The sequence below is a fragment of the Protomyctophum parallelum genome, assembly GCF_964188405.1.
Source record: "Protomyctophum parallelum genome assembly, chromosome: 1".
In the NCBI taxonomy this organism is placed as follows: domain Eukaryota; kingdom Metazoa; phylum Chordata; class Actinopteri; order Myctophiformes; family Myctophidae; genus Protomyctophum; species Protomyctophum parallelum.
Genome location: NC_139697.1, coordinates 98,748,358 through 98,762,966, shown reverse-complemented (window position 1 = coordinate 98,762,966; position 14,609 = coordinate 98,748,358). Strand labels below are relative to the sequence as shown.

The following is a 14,609-nucleotide window of genomic DNA, read 5'->3' as shown; positions in this document are numbered from 1 at the left end:
TATCAGGATACATATGAGTACCTGAGTATCAGGATACATATGAGTACCTGAGTATCAGGATACATATGGCAACCAGAGTATAGGCAAAGAGAGTTCCAATGGACATCATGTCAACCAGGGCCTTCAGGTCAAACAGTAGAGCCATGATAGCTGGAGACACACACACACACACACACACACACACACACACACACACACACACACACACACACACACACACACACACACACACACACACACACACACACACACACACACACACACACACACACACACACACACACACACACACACATGATTACAGTATAAGTACAGTAAAGTACACATGCTGACAGCTTTTTTTTAATCCCACGATTTTTGTAACCCATGCAGTGTCAATTGTCTAATCCTGGGCGCTCCCTACACTCCCTCTGCCAACCTGGGGAGAGCAACGGATTGACCTCATGCTTCCTTCAATGCTTGAGGAGTCCAAGCCGCTTCTTTTCACCTGACAGGGGGGCAGTGTCCCAGGTTTATACCTATAAGGCCTCACTCACACCTTTCCATCTAGCATACAACATTGATGCATGCTAGATGTAAGCAAGATGTAAGTGTCAATGCATTTCCAATGGAAGTCACAAGGTTTGATACAACATTTTGGACTACAAGCTGTTGTATGGCTTTCGGCTGTGTTTCGACTGCCCCTCTCGCCCTCATACAACACAAATGTTGTGTCAAACCATGTGACTCCCATTGGAAATGCATTGCGAGCTCACATCAGCTATACATCTCATACAACAAGCATACATCAGTCTGTTGTAAAGGTGTGAGTCAGGCCTATAAGGGTTGGACGTAGCACGTGGAAGTCAAGGAACACATCGTAATTCCAAACAGTGGTTATCCCAACCAGCCATCTGGCCAGGGGGGAGGCAGTATAAGGATTACTGCTGTTTCTTTGTGAGGGTACAGGTCTAGGGTACAAATGTGTTGACAAATATTCTCTTTTGGCGGTCCATGACACAAATTATTTTTAAATGGGGGTCTGACTGTAAAATACACATCAATTTGGGGGTTCTTGATATGAAAAGAACAACATGAACTGACGGTTTTACCTGCTACGACCCCAGACACCAGAGTGGCGATGACAGGACTCTGTCTGTCACTCATCTGACTGAGAGGCTTGAAGAGCAGGCCGTCCCTCGCCATGGCGAAGAGCACGCGAGGCATGGGAAACATCGCCCCCAAGAGGCTGTGGACGGGAAAGCATACAAAAGATGTAATATATTATTGTGAAGGCAATTAATTAGGTCAAGAGACAGACAATTAACTGTTCAATGTTACAGAGAGTCTGTCAATGTGCCTCACACAAGTTGTTAGTTGTATCAAGAAGATGTCATCCCGTTTTTCATTTCCGTTCATGAAAATATATACTTTGAAATTTTCAATTATATTTCAGAATTTCCATTTCTGCTATTGCAGCTGACTACAATATACATTAATTTGCATCACCTATAGTCTGAACTAAGCACTACTCTGACCAGCTCATTGCTAAATAGCAGTACTTGTTTTTGTTAATGTTCTTTTTAATACTGCTTGTTTTTGTGTACAGCCCTTTGGCCCATTTTTGTGACATCATATTGGGATAGAATAAAATTTGACTTGACTTTACAAGAGGTGGAAGACTAAGGTAGGCCCTATGGCAAATCAAGTGGTGAAGTTTAACGATGTTTAACATTGTTTAATGCTTTGACTTTACTGTGTGGATGTATGGGCTTGTCAAGGCCAGAAAGTAGTTTTTTGCCACTCATTAGGCGTTCCTGCAAAACCTCCTCAATGATGTAAATAGGTTTTCAATGTAATGAGTCCCGGGATGCAGGGATGGTCTTTTAGAAATGAGTCCCAGGGACATTTTATGAGTCACAGTTCAACAACGTAGGAGTCATATTTTGCCATTTTTACAAATTGCAGCATTTAACTCCCATTTCATTTTATATGGTTATATTCATGTAGAAAACAGAAGAAGAAATGATTATTATGACTAAAGCTAGCAAAATAAACTAAATAAAAAAACAGTACAGTAGTAGCCTACAGTAGTGCATCCCGTGGATGCAGAGGTCGTTGTTTTATTGCGTCCCTTAACTATAAACAGCGTTTTGGGATGCAAAATGGACCCTATTTTAGTCTTTGCCTCCGGGTATGATGATGATGATGATGATGATGATGATGATGATGATGTCAGGCGCATACCCTCTATTTTCTCTTTTTTGAGTATAAATGATAGTGAAGTGTCACTATAATAACGTCTTCAACATACACACACGTTACATAACAACATCCCATACCTGGTAAGACAGTGCAAAGATTGACCCCACGGGCACAACAACATAACATCCCATACCTGGTAGACAGTGCAAAGATTGACCCCACGGGCACAACAACATAACATCCCATACCTGGTAGACAGGGCGCAGAGCGATCCCACGGCCACGGCGTACTTGGCGGGGCCCCAGCCGATGTAGGAGAAGGCCACGGGCAGCGGGCTGTTGGCGCTCAGCAGGTAGTAGGGCATCATCAGGGTGAGGGCGGCCGACACGCCGAAGTACGCCAGGAAGCAGATGAGCAGCGACGCCACGATGCCCACGGGGATGGACTTCTGGGGGTTCTGGACTTCCTCTCCTGGAGGGCGTTATTTATTATATAAACACACGTTTTACGTCCATCGGCATCACAAAACAACATTATGAACATTATGAAAGACACTTCGCACCCCGCTCACTCACTGTTTGAACTGTTGCCATCAGGCAGACGGTACAGAGTGACCAAGTCCAAGACCAACAGATTCAGTAACAGCTTCTATCCCACAGCGGTAGTTGCACTCAATGCTGCTAAGAAATGATCTGTTGCTGCGACACATTTTAGTTTTCTCTGCTATCCTAAGTACAATAAGGGTTTGTTGTGCGATAACAGCTGAAATGACATGTTTGTGCATTAGTGCTGCTGGGGTTGTGCAATAACAAGAAGTCATGTGTGTTTTTCTTTTAGCTTGTACAGTATATGTTGTTTTGTGATATGATGCACTGATTGGTTGGCACTTTTAATTTCGTTGTACACGTTGCAATGACAAATAAAGATCTATCTATCTATCTAAAAACACTCACATGTTTAACTTAAACAGTAGAGAGTATTTTATTATTTTATTTAGTAAGAGTATTTCTATAGTTGCCGTGTTGATAGACTTTTACTTATAAGTAAAAGTCTGGACTTCTAAATTTACTTGAGTAAAAGTACAACATGTATCAAAAATGTTTTTAACACAACATTTTAACACTTTCTGTACATTTCTTTGAAGAAAAAAATAAATAAGAAATCTTCCTCCTAGTATAATCATAGTGTATCTGATGATCCTGTTTGGGTTTTTTTCTGTCCTGTGTTTAAATAAGAAAACAATAAATACATTTGTACCCATCATTTTGGGTGTCTATACCAAAACTCCACACTACTGCTAGTTGCACTGGACGGTAGGACCATAATATTAGCTGCTCATGTGAGCGTGGTGTGTGATATGTTGTTTGTATAAATTAATCATAAAATAATCCACACATAATGTGTGCTGTCTGTGTTCAAGGGCAAAGCTTCCAGGAACAATGGTTCCATTTATACCTGTTGTGGCGATGCAGTCGAAACCAACGAAAGCGTAGAAGCACGTCGCCGCCCCCGCCAACGTTCCTTCCACCCCAAAAGGAAAGAAGCCGCCCGCGCCCACGTCACCGGTGGTCTGGTTCAGATAGCTCTGGTTTCTGGAATAGAACCGCCATGAGTGTTACATGGTGGTCTGGTTCAGATAGCTCTGGTTTCTGGAATAGAACCGCCATGAGTGTTACATGGTGGTCTGGTTCAGATAGCTCTGGTTTCTGGAATAGAACCGGCCATGAGTGTTACATGGTGGTCTGGTTCAGATAGCTCTGGTTTCTGGAATAGAACCGGCCATGAGTGTTACATGGTGGTCTGGTTCAGTTAGCTCTGGTTTCTGGAATAGAACCGGCCATGAGTGTTACATGGTGGTCTGGTTCAGATAGCTCTGGTTTCTGGAATAGAACCGGCCATGAGTGTTACATGGTGGTCTGGTTCAGATAGCTCTGGTTTCTGGAATAGAACCGCCATGAGTGTTACATGGTGGTCTGGTTCAGATAGCTCTGGTTTCTGGAATAGAAACGCCATGAGTGTTACATGGTGGTCTGGTTCAGATAGCTCTGGTTTCTGGAATAGAACCGCCATGAGTGTTACATGGTGGTCTGGTTCAGAGAGCTCTGGTTTCTGGAATAGAAACGCCATGAGTGTTACATGGTGGTCTGGTTCAGATAGCTCTGGTTTCTGGAATAGAACCGCCATGAGTGTTACATGGTGGTCTGGTTCAGAGAGCTCTGGTTTCTGGAATAGAACCACCATGAGTGTTACATGGTGGTCTGGTTCATTTAGCTCTGGTTTCTGGAATAGAACCACCATGAGTGTTACATGGTGGTCTGGTTCAGATAGCTCTGGTTTCTGGAATAGAACCACCATGAGTGTTACATGGTGGTCTGGTTCAGATAGCTCTGGTTTCTGGAATAGAACAACCATGAGTGTTACATGGTGGTCTGGTTCAGATAGCTCTGGTTTCTGGAATAGAACAACCATGAGTGTTACATGGTGGTCTGGTTCAGATAGCTCTGGTTTCTGGAATAGAACCACCATGAGTGTTACATGGTGGTCTGGTTCAGATAGCTCTGGTTTCTGGAATAGAACAACCATGAGTGTTACATGGTGGTCTGGTTCAGATAGCTCTGGTTTCTGGAAGAGAAACTCCATGAGTGTTAATTACTCGTGCACGGCACAGTGTTAACATGACTTATTTTCTATCGATTAATGAGCATTTAAACCCCATGAAGCCTTGAATACATTCATGGAGATGTTTTACTGTCTGAGCCAAACATTTAATAGTAGGAGTAGGAGACTTGCAGAGTCCTCAATCCTGGTCTCTATACTGGCTCCAAAGGAACTGGTTGGAATATCGTGTTCCTTCCACGTGCTATGTCCTATACCGGGGAAACTCCCCCCCTGTGGGGTGAAAAGAAGCGGCTTGGACTCCTCATGCATTGAAGGAAGCATGAGGTCAGTCCGTTGCTCTCCCCAGGTTGGCAGAAGGAGTGTATAGTGCCCAGGATTACAATATTTCACACTGGGTGAAAACTAAAAGAAATGGGTTACAAAAATTGTGGGATAAAAAAAGAAGAAAAAGAGATTGTGACAAAAACAAAATAAAGATCTACCCTTAGGATAAGTCCTTACAGTTACACTCTCAGAGTTGAACTAACACTGGGGTTTACACTGTGTGTCGGTTTTATAAACATGCTACGCTGTGTGAATGGAGTGGAAGTGTGTCCGTAACAGTAACAGGAAGGGTTCATACTCGTATATCGATGCGTTGAGGACGGCGTCCACACTGATGCACCAGTTGTCAACGTCTCCCTTTATGAAGCCGGAGATGATGACGAACACCAACACCACGATGTTTATGACCGTGAACACCTTGTTCACGATGGCAGACTCTTTCACGCCGAAAGCAAGGATGCCTAGCGGGAGAGGAAGCACAGGACAAACCGTTAGCACGGGACAGGACGTCACCAACACCTTATTTTACTCCCGGTCCGATTCAGACCATTTGGGTTTAGAGTATCTGCCGATAGTATACACACATCACACCAGCAGTGTTGAGTATCTGCCGATAGTATACACACATCACACCAGCAGTGTTGATTCCGTCGACTGAAACTAAGACGACAATTGTTCGTCGACTGCCATTTTTCACTGACGAAAACTAAATGAAAACTAAGCTATGATGACTAAAACTGAGACTAAATGTATTGACAATTTCGTCAAAAAATAAAAACTAGACTAAAATGTTAGGAAGGTTCTATAGTGGACAAGAGATCCACTTTTCAGCAAGTGTAAAATCAGTCATTACGACGGCATCGAGGCCCGCCAAAATACATTTTAGTCGACTAAATTCTTATGACATTTAGTTGACTAAAACTAGACTAACTCTAAGACATTCCAGGTGACTAAAATGTGACTAAAACTAAAATCTAAATTTGCTGCCAAAAACAACACTGCATACCACACCACACCACACCACAGGTAAACCAGGCTCATTCATAGTCTGGATTTTCGGTGATGAGGTGACCACCGCTCTGGTGGTGAGGTGACCACCGCTCCGGTGGTGAGCTGACCACCGGAGCTTAAATAACATTGAGCGGTGGTGAGTAAAATCAGAGAGAAGGGCTGGAGCGGTGGCGGTGGTTTGCGCTTCACGACGTCATGTTGTAGTTCGGTCACTTCGGTGGTCACCTCACCACCGAAGATCCAGACTATGTATGAGCCTTAAGTCTCATTACTGTTAGCTTTCACTCACACAGGCAAATATTGTACTTTTTAGTTGAAATCTTTAGTTACAGTATACTAGATACTTTATTGGAAAACATACGTTAAATACTTCAGCCATTTCGTCCATTTGAAAAGACAAGCTCACAATTGCGATGCATTGTGAGCTTGTAGATCTGCTGTTTTCAAAATATGTTTTTACATTTGAATGCCCCAAATGGGAAATTCTGCATAGTGTAAGTACTTTTTACTTTTGGTACATTTTGATGCCAATACTTTTGTACTTTTACCCATGTCAATTTTGAATTCCAGACTTTTTATTTTTAACAGAGTAGTTCTACATTGCAGTATTGTTTTTACTTTAGTCAAAAATGTAGTACTTTTTCCACCACTGCAGATGACAGAATGAGGAGAGAGAGGAGTCTGGGTAAGAAGAGAGTCCATCTTTAATTAAACAATCCTGAACACAAACAGCAGGAAAACAAAGTAAAACTGTCTAGAATAACCTTGTACAAACATGTTCTTGGGATTAATTTCCTTAACAATATAATTGTAGGCAACTTAAGTACAGGTCAATACAACATCTGAGAGTATAAAACCAGAAAAAGACTTGTAGACTTGCAGGCGACCACACAATAATGATAATGATATACAGTCTAGTCGTCATCATCATCTATTGTCAACACACCATCATGACCAGCCACCACAGTATGATTATTGTTGTATATTGTAACGTAGTATAGGCAGCCGCGAATAGGCAAGAATAACACAGAAGAAGACTGCAAAAATCCCCAAACATTTCACGTGTGTGTGTGTGTGTGTGTGTGTGTGCACGGGCCTGGTGCATGCACAAGCGTGCATATGCGTGAAAACGTCAAAAAATGTCTTCTACATCCTGACAGTTTTCTGAAAAAAAGCTATGTTTCTGTGTCAGTCGTTCTTCCATTTTTCAAAAATAGCAGACCTACAAGCTCATAGCGCGCCACTCGGTGGGGCGCTATGAGCTTGTAGATCTGCAATTTCTCAATAGCTAAAGCATAACATGATGCTATAACACCAAAAGGGGTTCCCGTCTTATCATCGCACATCATCATCTCATACTGGCCAATCAGAATGCCTGTTGGTGCTGTGATTGGTTGGCTGATTTGCTCGTTTACATAATTATGACGTATAAGTTTTCCCTTCAATGTCAATTATCACACAAAAATATCTTGAAAGTGTGAGAAGTACTGATTTAGAAGGCTCAGGTCGTAATGGGTTAAAGTATACCTCTAACCACCAATATTATAACTATTTCCACTGTCAGCATCAATATCAGGTTATTAATGTTAACATTATTACCACTACTGATGTTTAATTTGTAGAAAATAAAAAGCATTTTTGATCAACACGCTATCTATCATTTATCATCATCATCATCATCATCATCATCATCATCATCATCATCGCCGTCTATTCATTGTCCAGAGTTGTCCAGACAGATCTAGGTAAGATCTTCAGAGTACCACCAGGACCAGTGTGAATGCATGGAAAGAGTGTGTCAGTGAACCTGTGTGTGAAGGTGTGTATGTGTGTGTTAGTATCAGGATCACAGAATGACAGCTTTCCTTCATTCCAGTCCAGTTGGACTCTGATCCTCTGAAGCTTCTGCTTCAATGAGAGAACAGTGTTTGACCCTGAGGAGTCTGCTCCGTATTTACCTTCATGTAAGTATATTCTCCAGCGTTGACCCCGTGTGTCTCCCTTCCTCTGGTAGGACTCTGCTAACACACCTACATTCCAGTGTGTATTGTCTCTAACCTCAACATCCCAGCTGTGACTCCCTGAGTTAAAGCCCTCAGAACCAAGGACATAGCCCATCTGGTCAAATCTCTCTGGATTGTCAGGGAGCTTCCGTCTCTCTCCCCGTCTCACGCTGGTCAGATCATCAGACAGGGTGTATATTGGATGGGCAGTGTTGGGGTCCAGAATGACCGGAGTGTAGGAGACAATGTCCTTCATCTTGTCCCAGACTCTGAAGGCCAGGTTCCCCAGGTGTTTGGCCTCGTCTATCAGTGCTCCTGAGACCGGCTGTGGGTCCTGCAGTGTGAGCTGGACTCTCTCCATCGTGGTCTTGTAGTTCTGCAGGAATGAGATGTGTTCAGCTCTCAGCTCCTCCTCTATGGCTCTGATCGTGTCTGAAATGGTTGATATGTCTCTGTTCAGACCCTCCATCTTCTCCTTCATCATCTGACTCTTCTGCTGCTCTTCCTCCCTCAGTTCGGTGATCCTGGCCTCCTCTTCATCATGTAGAAACTGATGAAGCTTCTTAAACTGTTCCTTCATCTGCGTCTCTGTGTGCCGAGTCTGGAACGTAATGTGTTCTGCTGTTTGATCGTAGTTTGTTTTAGTTTTATTAAAGACCTTCAGTTTGTCCTGTAAAGGCTTCAGTGATTTCTGGACCTCCTCCTTGTGATCCAGAGCAGCTTCATCGACGGGCCTGATTCTGTGGCCGGTGTGTTTTTTTGAATCTCGACACACAAGACACACTGTCTGTTGACATTCCAGACAGAACAGTTTGAGTTTCTCAGCATGCAGACTGCAGAGATCCTCAGAGCCTGCTGACGTTCTCTGATGTCTCTCCTGTATGAAGGCCTCACACAGGTTCTTCAGAGCCAGGTTACGAGGTGGAGGATCCGTCAAAGATATTGCCTTACAAACTGGACACTCCTTTATTGTCTTCTCTCGCCACCAGTCCTGCAGACAGGCTTTACAGAAGCTGTGGCTACAGGACAGCACAACGGGATCTTTAAAGATGTCACAGCACACAGGACAGGAATAGTTCTCTTCCGAGAGAGACGTCTTGGAAGCCATTTTAACAAACACTCGCTCACGCAGTCAACAAGGAACTCTGCCAGTCAGTCGTGGTAACACTCCCTCTTCCAGAATGTTCCCTGAAGTTTACTTTCACTTTGAGTCCCGTTTCTTGTTAAAGTCCATTCAGTTGACAGACAGAGTCAGCAGCAGGTTCCAGTGCTCTGGGTCAGTATTAACTCCTGTAGCTTTTGGAAAGACAGTCTGTCCTTCCTCACTGGACGTCGTTGTGTGTTTGATCTGAATGTGAATCTGATCGTCTGTCTCACTATGAGTCAGGCAAGAGGTGGAGCTGCCTTTGACAGACCTGTGGTAAAGTGTGCACGCCCACACATGTACTGTAGGTGTGTGTTCACATGCGCGCGCGCACACACACACACACACACACACACACACACACACACACACACACACACACACACACACACACACACACACACACACACACACACACACACACACACACACACAGTATACTCCACACATTGAATTGTTTGAATGAGAAAAGACGGTCTTTTTATATTTATTATATTTAGTACAGACAATAAAGGTAGCAGAATGAAAAGGTTGTGTTCTTATGGTGTCAGAGTGAACTTTGACTGTTCAAAGTGCTTTACAACAAACCGTACGCCTCACATTAACCCTTTAACAGCACTCCGTCCGTCCGTCCGTCCGTCCGTCCGTGTGTGTGTGTGTATGTGTGTGTGTGTGTGTGTGTGTGTGTGTGTGTGTGTGTGAGTGTGTGTGTGTGTGTGAGTGAGAGAGAGAGAGATCAGACACTGCTGCAGGGGATGAATTGCCTAATCAAGAGAGAGAGACAGAGAGAGAGAGGAGTGTGTGTGTGTGTGTGTGTGTGTGTGTGTGTGTGTGTGTGTGTGTGTGTGTGTGTGTGTGTGTGTGTGTGTTGTGTGTGTGTGTGTGTGTGTGTAAAATCATCACATTCCGTATAATATAATTATATAGTATAATTAAAACAATATATATATATATACATGCAGGCACTTGCCTGCCAGCAGCATTATGAGTCCAGCTGCGGTGAAGTCTGGGTACGGAGCCAGTCCTGGTAGGTCCATGGCAGCATCTCTGCTCAGGGAGGTGGCCATCACGCTGCCTATGAGGTCATCAAATGTCCCTGTCCACGCCCTGGCTACACTGGATGTCCCTGAGAGAGAGAGAGAGAGAGAGAGAGAGAGAGAGAGAGAGAGAGAGACAGAGAGAGAGAGAGAGAGAGAGAGAGAGAGAGAGAGAGACACAGAGACACACAGAGAGAGAGAGAGAGATAGAGAGAGAGAGAGAGAGAGAGAGAGAGAGAGAGGAGAGAGAGAGAGAGACAGAGAGAGAGAGACAGAGACACAGAGAGAGAGAGAGAGATAGAGAGAGAGAGAGAGAGAGAGAGAGAGAGAGAGAGAGAGAGAGAGAGAGAGATGAGGAGAGAGAGAAGAGAGAGAGAGAGAGAGACACACAGAGACACACAGAGAGAGAGAGAGAGAGAGAGAGAGAGAGAGAGAGAGAGAGAGAGAGAGGAGAGAGAGAGAGGAGAGAGAGAGAGAGAGACACACAGAGACACACAGAGAGAGAGAGAGAGGACAGAGACAGAGAGAGAGAGACATATTACCTTGGACAGCAGAAAAGGTTCTACTCCCTATAGCTATGAATACAAGCACACTCGTCCCAAAACACACTCGCGACCTTAGAACGGTCACCACCACGTATTCCTAAACGCAGCCTCAGTAAAACAAGGCCTAAACCTAACCTTATTCCTGACCTTAACCTCAGTAAAACTAGGCCTAAACCTAACCTTATTCCTGACCTTAACCTCAGTAAAACTAGGCCTAAACCTAACCTTATTCCTGACCTTAACCTCAGTGAAACTATGCCTAAACCTAACCTTATTCCTGACCTTAACCTCAGTAAAACTAGACCTAAATCTAACCTTATTCCTGACCTTATCCTCAGTGAAACTAGGCCTAAACCTAACCTTATTCCTGACCTTAACCTCAGTAAAACTAGGCCTAAACCTAACCTTATTCCTGACCTTAACCTCAGTGAAACTAGGCCTAAACCTAACCTTATTCCTGACCTTAACCTCAGTAAAACTAGGCCTAAACCTAACCTTATTCCTGACCTTAACCTCAGTAAAACTATGCCTAAACCTAACCTTATTCCTGACCTTATCCTCAGTGAAACTATGCCTAAACCTAACCTTATTCCTGACCTTAACCTCAGTAAAACTAGGCCTAAACCTAACCTTATTCCTGACCTTAACCTCAGTAAAACTAGGCCTAAACCTAACCTTATTCCTGACCTTATCCTCAGTGAAACTATGCCTAAACCTAACCTTATTCCTGACTTTATCCTCAGTGAAACTAGGCCTAAACTTAACCTTTTTCAGTAAAACTATATGCCTGAACCAGCCTTATTCCTCAGTAGAACTATTTCCCTAAATGTAACCTCAGTAAAACTATTCCTAAACCTAACCGCAGTAAAAACATAATCCTTTACCTATGACATAGGACAGTAAAATGAATCTTATACCTGTGACATAATAGTAATAATAACAGTAAAACATAATCCTATACCTATGACGTAGGACAGTAAAATGAATCTTATACCTGTGACATATAGTAATAATAACAGTAAAACATAATCCTATACCTATGACATATAGGACAGTAAAATGAATCTTATACCTGTGACATATAGTAATAATAACAACAGTAAAACATAATCCTATACCTATGACGTAGGACAGTAAAATGAATCTTATACCTGTGACATTGACATATAGTAATAACAGTAAAACATAATCCTATACGTATGACATATAGGACAGTAAAATGAATCTTATACCTGTGACATATAGTAATAATAACAACAGTAAAACATAATCCTATACCTATGACATATAGGACAGTAAAATGAATCTCATACCTATGACATATAGTAATAATAACAACAGTAAAACATAATCCTATACCTATGACATATAGGACAGTAAAATGAATCTTATACCTGTGACATATAGTAATAATAACAACAGTAAAACATAATCCTATACCTATGACATATAGGACAGTAAAATTAATCTTATACCTGTGACATATAGTAATAATAACAGTAAAACATAATCCTATACCTATGACGTAGGACAGCAGCAGGTTCCAGCCGGTGATGAAGGCCCAGATCTCGCCCACGGTCACGTAGCTGTAGAGGTAGGCCGAGCCCGTCTTGGGGACGCGGGCGCCGAACTCGGCGTAGCACAGGCCGGCGAACACGGAGGCCACGGCGGCTATCAGGAAGGACACGATGATGCTGGGCCCCGACACCAGCCGGGCCACCTCCCCCGACAGCACGTACACCCCGGCCCCCAGCGTGCTGCCCACCTATAGCGGGACCACCACGGGGACATTTTCATTTAGCCCATTCTGACCCGAGACCAGATTCTAACGCACAGAAGAACGGTGGTTCTTTAACCCATTTTGACCTGAGATCAGATTCTAAAAATGTCTTCTGAATCCTGAGTTTGTAAAAAAATAGCAGACCTACAAGCAGTGGCGCGCTACGAGCTTGCCCCCCTGGTCAAGAATCATGTCAGTAAAATGACAGTATCATGGCACTGTGGCAGTATCATCTACTTATCACAACACACATTAACAAAATAACACAATCTATTTACAAATGCATCATTTAGCCTCATTTGCTTTTTAACTATAACTAGACCTGTACGTGCCCGTCGGCCACCGGCCTACAGTACTTGAGAGCAATGCAACTTGGGAATCTAATAATACCCGTTGTCAACTTGTCATAGCACCCGTTTTAACTGTCTGTCTGTCTGTGTCCCACATGGAGCAGTCTGCCTGTGTGTGAAGAGTGCAAACTGACTGTGAAAAGTGGAGTGGTTAAGTAATCAATTTGCAGGTGTGGGGTTGCCAAGGCATCTGCCTGTGTGTGAAGACTGAAGAGGGCAAACATTCCGGACCATCGCTTTACTTACCGTCATCCAACAGGCACCAACCAGTGGTAGAGCTCACAGCTTACACTGTCCACATCCGCATCCCAATGCACACCACTGTTTCTCATTGTCCAAACTGGACACTATAGCCTACTTGAAGTTTCATGTGAAACCGGTTGGATCTTTATACTGCAGGGAGAGAGTTCATGATGAACTGAAATTAATTTACAAAGTACAATCCCAACATGATCATACCGTAGTGAAATGTGTCAAGAGTCTGAAATCTTACGACTTGCTCATCTTCAATTTTATTGTCACATGACAGCTTTACAGGTGTAAAAATGTGGGTGAAATTGAATAATTCTTTGGTAAAAGCTCTCTTTGCATTTTTCAGTAAAGGGAAGAAGCAAAGAGTGAAAGAAAGAACAAGAAAAACAGGTCAGTTATTCCAGATATGAGTATAGTAAAATAATATATACTGTAGTATACCTACAAATGGTACACAGTTAGACGAAATTACAATGGAGCGAGGAAGTTAAAATAGCAGCAGATATAATAATAATAACAGATATATACAGTGGTGGAAAAAGTACATTTTGTTCTTAAGTAAAAGTATCAATACTGCAATGTAGAAACACTGTGTTACAAGTGGTCAAAAAGTACAAAAGTATTGGTATCAAAATGTACTTAAAGTACCAAAAGTAGAAAGTGCTAATTATGCAGAATGCCCCCATTTCACAAGTTTTCAAATGCATAAAAAGTATAACAATCTTTTGAAAATAGCAGATCTACATGCTCACATTGTGAGCTTGTAGATCTGCTATTTTCAAATGGCCAAATGTATAGAGCTGAAGTGGTTAATGTGTGTTTTGTAATATTAATCAAAATCATTAAAGTAAATTAATTGTAACTAAAGTTTTCAAATAATTGTAGTGGAGTAAAAGTACAATATTCGACTTTGAGATATACAGTAGTGGAGTAAATAGTCAAGTGAAGTAATAAAGTACCTCAGATTTGTACTTAAGGACAGTACTGTCATAATTTGTCAGGGGCAGTGAAATGTGTGTGAAATAATAACCCATTAAGACCTGAGACCAGATTCTACAAATGTCTTCTATAAGTTTTCGGAATAACCTATGTTTCTAGGATCAGCAGTGCTCAAACTATTTCATGTCAAGGACCCCCAGAATTATCCCTATTCGGCAGCTGACCCCATCCGAAAATGTTGCCAGCCAGGCACCCCCCAGAAGCAAATATTTGAGTTAAAAACGTTATCTGTGAAAGAATACAGTATATATTCAAAGATTTGTGCCACATTTTTACAATTTTTTTAAACATCTACAAGGAGCATTCAGTGATTTGGGTGATTTGGAAAAAAAAACCCGGTCCGCCCTGGTAACAAGATGTA

General features: G+C 42.5%; 2 protein-coding genes and 1 pseudogene across 3 annotated transcripts in view; all 3 read right to left on the bottom strand.

The window, feature by feature from the left end:
- The window catches only part of LOC310870936 (cationic amino acid transporter 2-like), a gene marked incomplete at both ends in the record, with an annotated part of 20,234 nt that extends 6,985 nt beyond the window's left edge, over positions 1-13,249 (bottom strand). The window contains 8 exons of the mRNA XM_083782320.1: positions 48-150; positions 1,092-1,228; positions 2,433-2,655; positions 3,640-3,776; positions 5,426-5,588; positions 10,256-10,411; positions 12,386-12,632; positions 13,244-13,249. Of these exons, the coding sequence (XP_083638446.1) occupies positions 48-150; positions 1,092-1,228; positions 2,433-2,655; positions 3,640-3,776; positions 5,426-5,588; positions 10,256-10,411; positions 12,386-12,632; positions 13,244-13,249 (1,172 nt within the window). The remainder of the gene's footprint in view (positions 1-47; positions 151-1,091; positions 1,229-2,432; positions 2,656-3,639; positions 3,777-5,425; positions 5,589-10,255; positions 10,412-12,385; positions 12,633-13,243) is intronic.
- LOC310855850 (cationic amino acid transporter 2-like) overlaps positions 1-14,609 on the bottom strand; it is a 234,442-nt pseudogene that overhangs the window by 94,566 nt on the left and 125,267 nt on the right. The gene's annotated exons all lie outside the window — the stretch shown is intronic.
- Positions 7,849-9,249, bottom strand: LOC310870950 (E3 ubiquitin-protein ligase TRIM35-like; the record flags this gene model as incomplete). The annotated part of the gene is made up of 1 exon (XM_083782344.1): positions 7,849-9,249. One exon carries the CDS (start codon positions 9,247-9,249, stop codon positions 7,849-7,851), a length of 1,401 nt encoding a protein of 466 aa, XP_083638470.1.